Source organism: Chamaea fasciata, unplaced genomic scaffold (genome assembly GCF_029207755.1).
Source record: "Chamaea fasciata isolate MVZ Bird 193981 ecotype frontalis unplaced genomic scaffold, bChaFas1.0.hap1 SCAF_10, whole genome shotgun sequence".
NCBI lineage: Eukaryota > Metazoa > Chordata > Aves > Passeriformes > Sylviidae > Chamaea > Chamaea fasciata.
The window spans coordinates 4,163,905-4,176,883 of NW_027094095.1; the positions used below are offsets into that span (position 1 = coordinate 4,163,905).

At 53.6% G+C, this 12,979-nt stretch overlaps 1 protein-coding gene across 4 annotated transcripts in view; it reads left to right on the forward strand.

Annotated features, from left to right (window-relative positions):
* Window positions 1-1,704: 1,704 nt before the first annotated feature.
* RGS8 (regulator of G protein signaling 8) overlaps window positions 1,705-12,979 on the forward strand; it is a 28,635-nt gene continuing 17,360 nt past the window's right edge. The window contains exons 1-4 of one of the 4 annotated variants that reach the window (XM_066192108.1): window positions 1,705-1,867; window positions 7,910-7,968; window positions 11,813-11,914; window positions 12,803-12,867. In XM_066192108.1, coding sequence (XP_066048205.1) covers window positions 1,787-1,867; window positions 7,910-7,968; window positions 11,813-11,914; window positions 12,803-12,867 — 307 coding nt within the window. In that variant the 5' untranslated portion in view covers window positions 1,705-1,786. Of the gene's footprint in view, window positions 1,868-7,569; window positions 7,657-7,909; window positions 7,969-9,508; window positions 9,993-11,812; window positions 11,915-12,802; window positions 12,868-12,979 lie in introns of those variants that run through there. The other 3 variants (XM_066192109.1, XM_066192107.1, XM_066192110.1) reach the window with 3 other exon arrangements.

Below are 12,979 nucleotides of genomic sequence, written 5' to 3' on the forward strand. Positions count from 1 at the left end.
CTTCTGGTAGCTTTGCTAGTGATTTAAGTGATACAGATGCAGAGAGCTGCAAGAGAGATGCCCACACCCCCCTTTGCAGTGATATTGCTCCCAATTTTAGCATCCTAAAGGGATCCAGCTCCCCAGCACACTGGAATCTCTCTGGGATGGAGGAAAAATCATGATCTTGACACGGTATCAAAGCTCAGCTTCTCGTTGCTCTTGTGGTGGGAATGAAGATGGGATACCTGGTTTTAGGCCCTGAAGTGATCATCCCTTGGGCCTTGGATGTGCTGCTGCAGGCAGAGAATCCATCCACAGCCACGGATCCACGGCAAGACCTTTCCTCTTGCGGGGCTGACGGAATGCTGAGACTTGAAATATGTTCTGACAGCTCCTGGCAGGGTGACCTGTGAGGGGGAGGTCTCCTGGAGCTGGGTGCCAACATCCTGAGGCCAGTGGAGCAGGCAGGCGTGCAGGGTACTGGATTTTGGCTTGGTAGGACCAATCCTATTCTCTGCTGTGGGAATGTTCATCATTTTAGGTGAGTCTTGAAGGCATGTGACTGAACACAGCCGCCCAGAGATGGGGATGGGCCTGGTGTGCTCCCAGGTTAACCGCTGGGGAGGGTATTGACTTGGAAATTCTGCACTTGTAATTCCCTGCATCACCCATTGATTTCTATTAGCAGCAGCCCTGTGGCTAGAGATCTATGTGTCTGCAAACACCAGTGGGAAACCTTGGAGTAAAACAGGAGACTCGGGTTTTTGGGGAGGGTAGAATACCTCAAGCATCTGCCTTGACTTTCATTTTAATCCTTCTGACCAAACTGAGCTCCCCCAGACCCTCTGAGTGGCAGAGCACTGGAGCAGAGGAGGGGAAGAGATCTGGGAGCTTTCAAAAAGCTGAAAAAGGCATGAGGTACAAAGCTTTCACTTCCTTCCAGAGGATCACACGCTTCTAAGCAAGCGATGTTTTAGAGAAATTAAATCCGTGGCGTGAGGAATTGGTGCCCCTTTGGGAAGGATTCTGGCTGGGTCTCTGTTTCCCACCGTTTTGGGTCTGTCATTGCAGCAGATCAGCAGTGTCAGGGACTGCAGGCGGCTCTGCCAGCAGCCTCCTGACAGCATCCAAAGGGGAGGTGTCATGGCTGGAGTGTCTTTCCACCCCCTCAAACAGCCCTGCCAGCCCTTTGGATCTGTATCAGGACGACCCAGATAGTGGGGATGAGAGGGGGAGGTTGAGCTTTACGCAGAGCTGGTGCTCTGGGGATGTGCAGCACTGGGTCGTGCCAGCCCCATGCCATCCCTCCGCGTCCCTGGGGAGCACTTGGGCATTTTGTCACGTTCAAAGGAAGAAAAGAGTCACCCACGAACGAGCCCTGCAATCCCTTCCTGCCCTTCCCCTGCCAGGTACCAGCAAACAAAGACCACGGAGTTGTCCGTGCCCAGGCAGTCCTTTCCTCGCTCCGACGGCCCTCATCCCTTTCCTGTCCCTTTCCCCCCGTGCCCGCAGCGGGGGCTGGCGAGTCCTCCATGGGCAGCAGCCAGCCCGCGGCAATAACGAGAGCAAGTCAGGCAGTGCCATCCTCCACAAGCCTCTGTCTGCTCTGTGTGTGTGTGTGTGAGTGTGTGTGCATCTGCGAGAGCTCTCCCTGCTCCCCCTTCCCTCTCTTTCCTAACCCCCCTCCTTCCACCAGCTCTTGTTCTTTGCACGGCATGCGGGGCTGGGGAGCCGGGGGAAGTGGCACAGTGCTGCTGCTCTTGAGGACACAACCGTGGCCAGCCCGGGCCCCCCGCCCGCCCCGATGCTCCGGGACCCCGCAGCTCCTCGGGGCCCCAACCAGCCATGTCCGTCAAGCACCAAAAGCCACGTAGCTGCAGCACAGGTAAGAGCCAGGAGGGCCTTGCAGGGCGATGAAATGGCCCCATGGTCCTTCCCTTGGCTGCATCCCTGGGGGAGGAGGGATTTTGACTTGCTGCTGCCCCAGTTTCCTGCGGGGAAGGAGGAGAGTCCTCCTTCAGCAGGCAAAGCGGGAGGGGAAGGGCGCTGCTCGGATGTCACCCCTATTAATGCCACTGCAGTGCTTCTCCCCGTGCATTAATCTTCCCGTGGCATCTTGTGAATGGTCAAGGGGACACAGGCACGGCTTGTAATTAATTAGCAGGCGGGGAAAGAGCAGCGTTTCTTAGGCTCAGCCCAGTCCTGGGTGGGGAGGAACGGGGCTGGTTCTGAGGTGATCTCCATTGCAATGGGATTAGCGCTGGGCCTTTGATGCTGGGAGAAAACCTCAGCCTGGGCTCCTGTGCTGGTGCCTGCACCTCTGAGACCTTCACCATCTTGGCATCTTCCACCCCCTTGCTTTGCTACTGTTGTGGTTTGAAAATGGTGGATTGTGTTTGCTTTGAATATTTGGGTATCTGTGACATTGTGACTGAGCGCTGGGGCTGAGCTGGTTAAAAATAAGACTAATTGGAGCGAAAAGAGACCGTGTTGGAGGCGAGAGAGCTGCGCTGAGCCGAGGCTGGAGTGAAAACTTGCAGATGGCAGAGGCATGTGCACTCTTTGGGGGAAGAACCAGCTGAACTGGGGTGCTTTATTTTCCTCCTGCCGTGACTGTGGGGCTGCTGTAACCTCCCCCACCACACACAGTGCTGAGGGTCAGCTCCTTGCTCTCCCATGGGTGGGGGAAATACTCTGGTTATTTGGCACAGCTGACAAACACAAGGGGCCCGTTGTGCTGGCTTGTCCTCCCCGTGGCTGATCCCGGCCGCTGTGCCCCATCCCAGCGGAATGCGGTCCAATTCCTCCAGCCGGGGAGCCCGCAGGGCGCACAATGAACGAGCTGAGCCTCCTCCGTCCTGCTGTGCTGCCCCTGTCTCGTCCCTGCAGCCCCCAGAGCAGCGCTGCGACGAGCCTGGCCTGTCGCCCTGCCCCCCTTGCATGTGGCTCTGGGGACATTGCCCAGCTGGGCTTTAGGGCTCGGGCTTTGGCAGAGCTCAGGGAACATCTCCCTCCAGCCTGGCAGGACACGGGCACTGTTGGCAGCCACTCTCCCGAGGAGAAACTGCTGCTGGATGCATCAGGCATTTTTATGAAAGAACCACCGTCTGCTGGAGAGAGAGGACGAGCTCATCTCGCTCACCTCCTTTAAATTTCAGTTCAGCCTACAGCAGCAGCCTGAAAGAGAACGAGACAGATGAATTCAGATGAAAAGAGAAAAGAGAGATGAAAGAGAAATTCCCAGCTCACCCTTGTGGCTGACTCTGTTTGTATTTCACCCTACAAATGCCCATGCAGTGTTTCAAGTCAAGCACGTGGCCAGGTGTTTTGCTGAGGTGGGAGTGAGCTCCCCGTGGCACAGTTGTGTGTCCATGGAGCAGTAAATGGCCCCAGGAAATCCTCGCTGTGGGACCTGGATGCCCTGCAGGCCCCCGCCTTTGGAATAACAGCGATAAGAGCGGAGCAGCGCAGACCTCGTCCATCATAAATGGCTTTGGGGCTGCAACCCCGAGGCCTGGGGCTGATTTTTAACACTCAATAAACAGCTCATTTGCAGTAGTCAGCTCACAGAATGCAGGCTGCTTGCAAGCACCTCGGATGATCTCCCAGCAGAAAATTAACCCCATCTGTCAGCAAGCCCCGCTCCCTGCCCTGTGCTGAGCACCAGATCTCCATCCAACCCTGCGAGGGACGGGGAATCCGTGGCAGGGGATCATTGTGGAGCTCTGTCCGCCGGGGTGGATCCGTCCCAGCTTCCCAGCCATGCACAGAGCCGCGTTCCAGCCGCTGCCATATTGACAGCAGCAGCGATGCTGAAAGCTGGGAGGGCTCCAAGGCTGCACAGAGCAGCTCTGTGTCAACTCCAATCCTTTCTGCCTCCCTGCTCCACACTCGCAGCATCCTCCTCCCCATCCTCCTTTCCACCGAGCTGCTCCTGGGCACGGCAGCGCGTTTCCTCGGAGAACAATTACGAAATTGTAATAAAGTGCTTTAAAGGGGAAAATCTTCCCTTTGATTCCTGCCCGCCCTTCTCAGCCTGGAGCTTGCTGCCCTGCCTTGCTGTTGGTTTTGTGTCCTGCCTGCCCGGAGGAATTCGGCAGTGGAAGCATCTGTTCAGCTGCAGCAACCGCCGAGCCCAGGAGCCACAAGCCTGGCCAGGAGACACTTTTGTCATTGACACAGGGGACAATTTAAGTGTGGCCACGCTCTCGAGCTAACTCACATCTGCGGGTCTCGCTTTATGTAACTCGTTTTTATTTTTGAAGGTGTTCTTTCATTTCCAAGGGGAGTTTGGCTTGGCGGGTGTCTCCCATCTCCTGTCCTGCCTCGCAGAGGTGGCTTCCACATGTGAGGTGGTTTCCCTGATCAACCCCCAGCCAGATGCTTGCTCTCCTCACCTGCCCCTGAAACTCTGGCTCGCCTTGTTTCACCTTTTAGGATTTCCTCCCTTCCACGGAGAATGATTTGAGGTTTAAGATGAATAGATAAATCAACTCCTTAAAAACATTCTGAGCTTCATCTGTGGATATTTCCCGGTGCTACTTGAGTTTTTTTTTAAAAGAAGGGGGTTCTGTTTGCAATTAAGTGCGTGGTTTGTTTTGTAGTTTAGCAAGTGATGTACACCAATAATAATTCCTTCCTTCCAAGGCAGTCACCTTGTGCTGGACCAAGTGTGTTCTCAGAGAAGACAGCAGGCCAGCCTGGCACAGTGAGCAGAAGTTACAAGTAATTTCCTTCCAGGTTTAATTGCAAACGGTGGTGGAGCACAGGAATCTCTGGAGAGTGATTAATTAATTACTAATCTGAATTCCCTTGAGCTTGGGCCTGTATCAGTGCCATGCTGGATTCTGGATAAATTTTGGATGACTATGAAGAAGAGCAGATGATATTTTATTCCTTTCAGGAGTCCAGCCAAAGCCCCCCTGGGTTCCAGCAGTGTGGCTGCAGGTTTGTGGCTCAGCCTAATTTGCAGCTCACCTGAATTCCCAGAGCCAGGACTACTGTGGGAGGCAGCCAGCTCCCTATGATTGGCATTTTGCAGTCACAGAGCCTACACAAAATCCCAGAATGGTTTGGATTGGAAGGAATCTGAGAGCTCATCAAGTGCCATGGGCAGGGCCACCTTCCTGTGGTTGCTGAGCATCCTCTGGAAAGATCACAGAGGCAACAGGGTCTCATGAAAACACACCAGGGAATGGCTTCACCTGCAGAGATGTAGCTGCCCAGCGCCACAGCAAAGTGAAGAGATGCTTTTCTTGGCCGGAGGGAAAATCCTCTTGGACCAACAGGTTGTGAAAGCTTGAAGAAGGCCCTTGAAGCATGGCACCAGCCACGAGAGATGCTGCCAAAGACCCAAGAAAAATCAACTGAGAAAAAAAAATCAAAAGCAACTGAAGCTGGCAGAACTGTTTGGTCTGGATGAGGCTTTTTGGATAAAAGCCATTTGAGTAATCATCGATGGTCAAAACACCTGGTATAGGCAGGAAGGCATTGAAAACAAAAGGACCCTGGAGAGGGAGATTAACGTGTAGGGAAGAGGCTGGTAAATTCCTTTCTGCCCCTCCACAGTGACAGCCAGCACTCCCAATGCTGCACGTGTTCACTGCTTGTGTGTTTGCTGCTGCCAGGTTAGGAGGAAATTGCTTTAGAGTAATTTTTGGAGAGATTTAAATTTTTGGATGGGATTCAGGCCTAATATCAAAATGAGTTATTTTATTAAAAGCATTTAAATAGAAACTAGAGAGCAGTCAGAAGCAGGAGGGCTATTTTAGAAGGAATTTGCTATAAACCTATTGCACAGAAGCTTTCTAAAATATTACCCCGTAAAAACCCCATAATTCTCTTTATCTGCAATTTAATTACATTTCCCCTAGTGCCTTTGTCAGAACAGTTAACTTATTCTTGTTCTCTATTAACTCACACCTGCCCCGGGAAACTGGAAGGAAAAATTGTTGGCATTCAGAGTCATTTGTGTGTTATTCAGGATCTCACTGAGCTCACAAAAAGGGTCTAATGAGGTACTGGAGAAGCAGGAATTGCGGGTCTCACACTGGTGATGGCTGTGAGATGGCAATATCTAAAACTGGTGTAAAAGCAGAGGGAGAAGTGGGAGCACTCCCATGATCCAGGGGTTTGTCCCATCCGGTGTTAGTGGACCAGAGTCTGAGCTGTTTGGGGCTGCAGCAAAGTCTCAGAGCATTTGAACAATGCAGCAGAATCATCCAGAGCTGTGTGGATGGAACATTTCAGTGACCTCCTCCAGCGCACAAGGTGTTTGTGAGGGAGAGCTGAGGGGTTTCCTGGGACTGTTACAAAAACCTTGTCACTTGTGACCCCCTGAGGTGCCCAGAGGGAACCTGGGGGCATGGAAATAATGTATTCGACCAAAAATGACACGTTAGAAAGTTAAATTTGGCTCTGGTTTGGGGGCAAGGGCTGCAGCTGACTGTTATTTAACTGGGACAAACCAGCCTGGGGTAACAGAGGCAGAGGATGGACCTCAACCTTTGACTGGTTTAGAGGAGATTCCACTGGCCACAGCATTTTTGCAGTGCTTGTCTTCTGATAACTGGAGATGTGATTAATCCCAGTCAGGATGACCTGGGCTCTGCCAGGGGAGGATGAGAACAAGGCAAACATTTCCCTGCCACGCCGGGCTGGGAAGGAGGGGGTCCGAGCTGACAGAGAGCCGGGATCTTTGCTGCAGTGCTGCTAATCCCTGTGTTTTTCTAGGAGGTTTTGCAGGACTCTGCCTCTCCCCAGGGATGGTGCCTGGTGATAATGTGCTATCTCAAGGCATGTTTCCTGCTTATAGCACCAGGATGCCAGGGCCAGCAGTGTTTTAGCAGAGAGGAAGGTGACTACAAGTTTCCAGGGAAAAGGCAATGACTTGTTAAACTGCAGAGGACTTTTTTTTATTATTATAATTACTTTCCTTTCTGTTTGTTTTGGTTTTTTTTTTTTTTTTTTCTTAAGTCAGTCAGCTTTGTTAAGATCAAAAAAGCAATGGAGATCCCGTGGCTTGAGCTCTCAGTGAGCCTGTGACCCCTGTCAGTGCCTCTGTGACTCCAGGTGTTGTCACTGCTGACTGTGCTGAGCCCACAACTGGGGGGCTGTTGGTGCCCTGGGTGAGGTTGTTGTCACTGTCACCGTGGTGCCCTGGACATCCCATACGTGTTCTCTGGAGGACCGAGGTGGCTGCAGGAGAGAAAAGGGGGATTGGAGCCCTTACACTGGGGTGAGGGCACGGAGGGGGCTTGCAGGGATGTACAACCCCAGACGGTTCAGGGGGTCTGCCACACCGCTGGGTGGGTTTTTGCTTCTGTCATCCCGTGCCCAGCAGTAAGATCCTCCTTTGCTTTGTGCCAAAATCCGACACCTGGGGACTCTCCAATGACCCTGCTGACACCCGGGCTCTTCGACGAAACTCTCCCACCCCTCCTGTCCGTGGCAACTCCTGCGGATGAGCGATCTGAGGGCAGCAACCTCCCCTAAAGCTGCGGGGAGCCGCTCAAAGGGAGGCGGGCGGGCGCTTTATTCCAACACACGCGAGCGCTCAGGCAGGCATCCCCCCCTCCCCGCCCCCCGATGCTCCCCGGCAGCCTTTGGCATCCTCCGCCCGTGCGCGGCGGTGCCCCGGCCCCTCGGGGGGAGAAGCTGGGCTTCTGCTGCCAGGTGGGTGAGGCGGGGATGCGCTGGGATGCGCTGGGATGCGCTGGGATCCTGAGCAGAGCGCTCGGAGCCGGCTGCGCAGCCGGGCTGGGGCTGATGCGAGCGCGGCTCTGAGCTGCGCTGCTGCTGCTGCTGCTGCTGCTGCTGCTGCTGCTGCCCGGGGAGGGCTGGGGAGGGGTGTGAGGCACCCCGAGGTGTGACTGGCACCCCGAGCAGGGGGCTGTCTCTGAAGAAGCCCGCTCTGCTCTCTCCCCAGAGCCTCTGTGACCGCGCTGTCGGCACAGACCCACCGGCAGAGAGGACAGGTCAAAGGCAGTGAGTATCTTTTCCTCGGTGTCTGTCTGTCTGTCTGTCTGCAGTGCCTCTGTGCTCAGGTTTTTTTCCTGGTTTTCTCTGCATGTGAATGGATGGTCTTAATCTCCTGAAGCCTCCGAGAGATCTCACGGTTTGCTGCTGTGTTTATTTGTTTGGTTGGGTTTTTTAACCTTTGTGCTGCTATTTTTTTTTTTTTATTGGGATGGCTTCTTTATCTTTGCTCAGGTGGTTTGATAACCTGAACGTCCTAATCACACCCTTCCCTTGCTGTCTCTCAAGGAGAAATCCCCAAAACACATCCATGATGAGGCTGGTAATTCTCCTTGACCGGGTTCCTTCCAAAGGAGGGGGAGGCAGGATGAAGGATGGAGCAGGGGAGGCAAAACCCTTCACCAAGACCTTTATTGCAATTTACCAGACACCACAGATTACATTTTAAAGTCATAGCAGACTAGATTTGTTTGCAAACAGAGGGAACATCCATGGGCATGCCAGGCGAGCAGTGGGATTGCCTCCACAGGAAATGTAGGTCCCAGCACCCCTGAAGTGGGACAGACTTTGGGATCTCAGGGAAGTTGGGAGCTGCTCGGCGGTGCTGTGGGGGCTGAGTGGGTGGCAGTGGGGGCGAGCAGGAGGCTCTTTCATAACAGTACCCCCAAATTCCGGCTGCTGGAGGAGGCTGCAAGGGAGAGGGCAGATGGCTCCGCTTCCAGCTCAGAGCAGCAGTGGGAAAGGGAAGCAGGAGCTGCTGGACTCTAGGAAGTCATGTGCTGTGGCCCCACATGCGGGTGAGGCTGTTAATGAGGAAATTTAAAGGGGCTTAAGGAATTACAAGGATTGGTTTCAGTCAGAGCGCAGTGAGGCAGCCGGTCGGGGTGGGGATTAAGGAAATGCTCTCCCTGGCAATGCAGAGCAATCCCGGCTCCATTAATTTAGTGGGGAAGAGGCTTTGTGCGTTTTTAATGTAATCAGGTTTTAAGAGGGATGTTGCATTGGGCAGCCCAAGCTCCAGGGTCTCCCCAGCAGAGCAGGGTCCTGACCCTTGCACACCCTCTCAGCTCTCATCAGCTCCTTGGGCTCCTCCTTGGTTGTCCTCAGTGACAACATGACATGGAGGGTACCTGGAGCTTGGCAAATCAGGAACCTTTGCCTTTGCTCGTTGTAGAGTCCTGTTCTCTGTCCCCTGGCTCTCCTGCCTGGTGGATCTCACCTTCACTCTCTGTTGATGTGAGAGTTGTCAACCAGTTGCTCCCCAGTGTGCCAAGGCTCACGAGAACCCTACCATCTCCAATCTCCCTCTCTCCTTCCCTCCTTCCCTTCTTCTTTCCCTCCTTCCCCTCCTTTTGCAGGCTCTGCATCTCCCTGGTGACTCCCCGCAGACTCCCACCACCTCAACGAGGCCTTGCTTGTTTTGAGTTATTTTTGTGTGAGTGCCTGAGCCTGTGGTGGTGAAAGGAGCAGCACCTGCCGATGCGTGAAGTCCTCCTGTTATTCTGTTTGCAGTGGCAGCTTTTCCATGATGCCTGGCCAGTAACATCAGCCATGACCTGGAGGGACAGGCACAAGAGGTAGTTTGGTCTTCTTAGCGAGGTCAGCCCGGAGCTCTGCCCGTTGAGGAGAGACCTTTGAAGGATGAGTGGGATAATGCCAACTCCTGCTGCTCCCTGGTGAGCTGGGACACCAAACTCAAACCGCTTTAGACCTGAAGCTGGACTTTACCTGCAGTCCTGGTCTTTGAAGGAAATGCTGTCTCTCCTCTGTGACCATCCCTCAACTCTCAACGTCTTCCACTGACTTTCCACGCTAGGAGGCAAGGATCAAATGGGTTGAGGACAACTGGCCCTTCTTGGCTTTGGCAAAGAGGATTCTTTGGTGTATTTCTAAGTGCCAGGACATGAAACAGTAAATCCCTTCTTCCTGCACTCCTGCCTCCTGCAAGCAGCCCCGACTGCGGTCCAAGCCAGCCAGTTAAAGGGTTAACCATAGCTGGATGCCTGAATGGCTGCCTTACTGATCCCACGGAGGTAACTGGAAAGACACGGTGCATCCCTCACCCCTGCCCATCCTGTCACTGTCTGCCTCGTCCAGCAAGCCCTTCAGCTCACTGCAGTGTCCCCTCTTCCCTCCTGCCCTTCCCTTGCCTCCCCACCTCCTGCAGACCCAATTTCCCTCTCTCTGTCTCTCCTGTGTCCTCTCTTGGAAGTCCTCGCTGGGAGAAGTGTGTTCCATGAGGAACAACTCCCTGCTCTGCCCCTCCACCCGCTCTGGTTCCCCGCTGCAGTCCCTTGATCTCAGGAGTCACAGGGGGATCTGAGCGGCGCTGCGGTAACGCCTGTCACACCTCTTGCTGGGAAATTCGTGAGCAAACACAGGAGGGAACAGAAAGGTGGGGGGTAGGAGGCATCTGGAGAGGCACCAGAAGGATCCTGTGGCGGGCTCGGTGTCCAGCTGGGAACGTGGCACTCCCTGTGCTCCCATCTGGAGTTTGTGGAGTGCAGCATCCCGGGCCCACGGCCGTGGGGCTGGAGCTGGAGGCTGTGCAACAATTCCTGTGACCGAGGGGTTCCTGGGTTTGGTGCTTGTTAAATGCTGCGAGCTGCCTGTGCTGCACCAGGGAGACACTCGGTGCATTTAATTAACATTTAATTTGCTTTAAGATTACATTAAAATGTGCAATAATAGAAGCTCTCCGAAGGGCGGGAGGAGAAGGGGGAAACAGGCGCGCTACAGATTGGCTCAGGCACTGGTGCTGAAGTGTTCTGCAAGAATTACAGATGGAAAGGGGAAAAAATGCTGTACTTCTGCAGCCACAGAAAGTATTCAGCATCTGTTTGGCAGCAGGGCTTGGAGAAGTGCTTTTAGCAGCTCCAAAGTAGGTCCAGCAGCTGAGAAGTGGAGACGGGGTCCCTAAATGCTCCTCCCCTGGTCCAGAGAAGAGAATGGCCTAGTTTGACGTCCAGGTAATCTCCTGGACTGAGAGGAGATGCCCTAGGGCTGGAGAGGCAGATCACAGAGCCCGTGCAAAGCCATGAAGCAACCCCTACATGTTTTTGGGGAGGGGGTGATGCCAGTCCCGTGCAGCGCATGTGTGTGTTCCCCTCCCCTGCCCCTCTGTGTCCCTGCCCATCCCGGGTTATGTAATGAAGGATGCTGCGGCTGCTGTCCCGGGAAGGGGCTGGGCAAGGACACCAGGGGCTGGCACAGGACGGAAGGCTCTGGGGCTGGGCTGAAATTTAGAGGAAAAAAAGCAATAAAAGCCATTTTCTGCCTGGGTAATCGTGTCAGGAAACAGGCAGTTTGATCCTGCTTATGTAATCCTGAGTCTAAAGAAGCCGCTTGGGATCGATCCTGGCCGGGAACTCGCGGTGCTGCAGCACAGGCTCACCTTGCAGGTGCCTTACTACCCCTCTCCTTCCTCCTGCCCTCTCCTGCCCTCCACCTCTGGTATTTGTGCTCTTTTTGGCGCTGCTGGAATGTGGTGACCGATTTCTTGTACTGCTGCCCGTTGCTCTCCACCCACACCTGACCAGAGCAGGACTTTCCAAGAAACCATCCCAAAGCGCAGCCTTTCAAAGCCTTTTTGCCAGCCCAGGCAGCTGAATGCCTGGTGTGAGTGAGCCTTCAGCTGCTCTGGCGCTGTGTTCACCCTCAACATCTGCCTGGAGATGTCTCAGGGTCCCTCTCACACATGAGGGAACCAAGGGCACAGATCTGGCACAGAGCCACTGAGGTTTGTTTTTTTTTGGGTTTGTTCTTTTTATTTTGCCAAGCTGGCTAGACTTATAATCATCCTCTTCTTTGGTTTTCCCCTGCTAACACCCCTGCTTCCCCACCTCGACCACAGGAACAGAGGGATGAGGACTCGCCTGGGCTGCCTGTCTCACAAATCAGACTCATATAATGATTTCACAGCTATTCTTCCGGACAAGCCCAACCGGGCTTTGAAGTGAGTATAGCTGCAGCATCCCACCCCAACCCCACTCCTGCCCTTCCCCTCCCCACCCACCACTCCCCTCTCCAGCATTGTCTTCCTTTTGTTGTACTTTGTATGAGCTTTGACTGCTTCCACGAGGAAAACAAACTGATCCAGCAGGAGCAGCCTCAGGAAACACCTGGATCTTTGACACGAGCTCTGCCGTGAGACAGGACATGCCCACAGCCCCCACTGCTGTGTGTGGGATGTGTCTGCACCTCTTTGGGGATGTAATTGACACCTCTGACATCACAAATCAAAGCCTGAGCAGTTGGCTTGGTGTAAGAGGTGACCAGAAATTTCAGGTCATCTTCAGTTCAGCCTTGTATTTAACACTGCCAAAATTTGGGTGATGGTTTGCACAATGCTTGAGGGAGATGCTCCAGATTTGAGATGTGTGGGATGGGACTGATCTGATCACGAGTCCCTGCTCACACCTGAGCTAAGATCTGTCCTTCCCCTGAAAGGTGAGCGAGAGAAATAAACACTTCTGCAGGGCTGAGTTTCATTTCGCCTGACTTTTGGCTTTTACAATGTAAATGTCTGCATCTGAGCTTGTTCCCTGGGCCTCTGCTTAGAGTCAATGAGGAAAAATTGGTCCCTTTTTGGGTATGATTCATCTGGCCTATTTTACCTGCCTGCCTGGGGATGTGAGATGAGCAGAGATGAGTCCCTGCATATGGCTTGGCATGTCCTCACTGGTTCTAAAGGAAGCCCTGAGTTGCTTGGCTCAGTTCTACACTCTAGACCTCCAAAATCAGGTGAGAAGAATTCCAGCCTTCCTCGGTGTCCTCATCAAACAGCTCCAGAGCAATGAGCAGCTGTGGGTTGTCAGTAACTTGCTCCTTCCTTTCCTTACAGAAGACTGTCAACAGAAGAAGCGACAAGATGGGCAGACTCTTTTGATGTCCTTTTGTCCCATAAATGTGAGTAGAGACCAAATTCTACCTTTTTTTCCCTCCACTGCCCTTAACCCCTGTCCGGGGGTATGGTTCCTCAGAGCTGCTCACACCCCAGCAGGCACCATCCTTTAAAGGC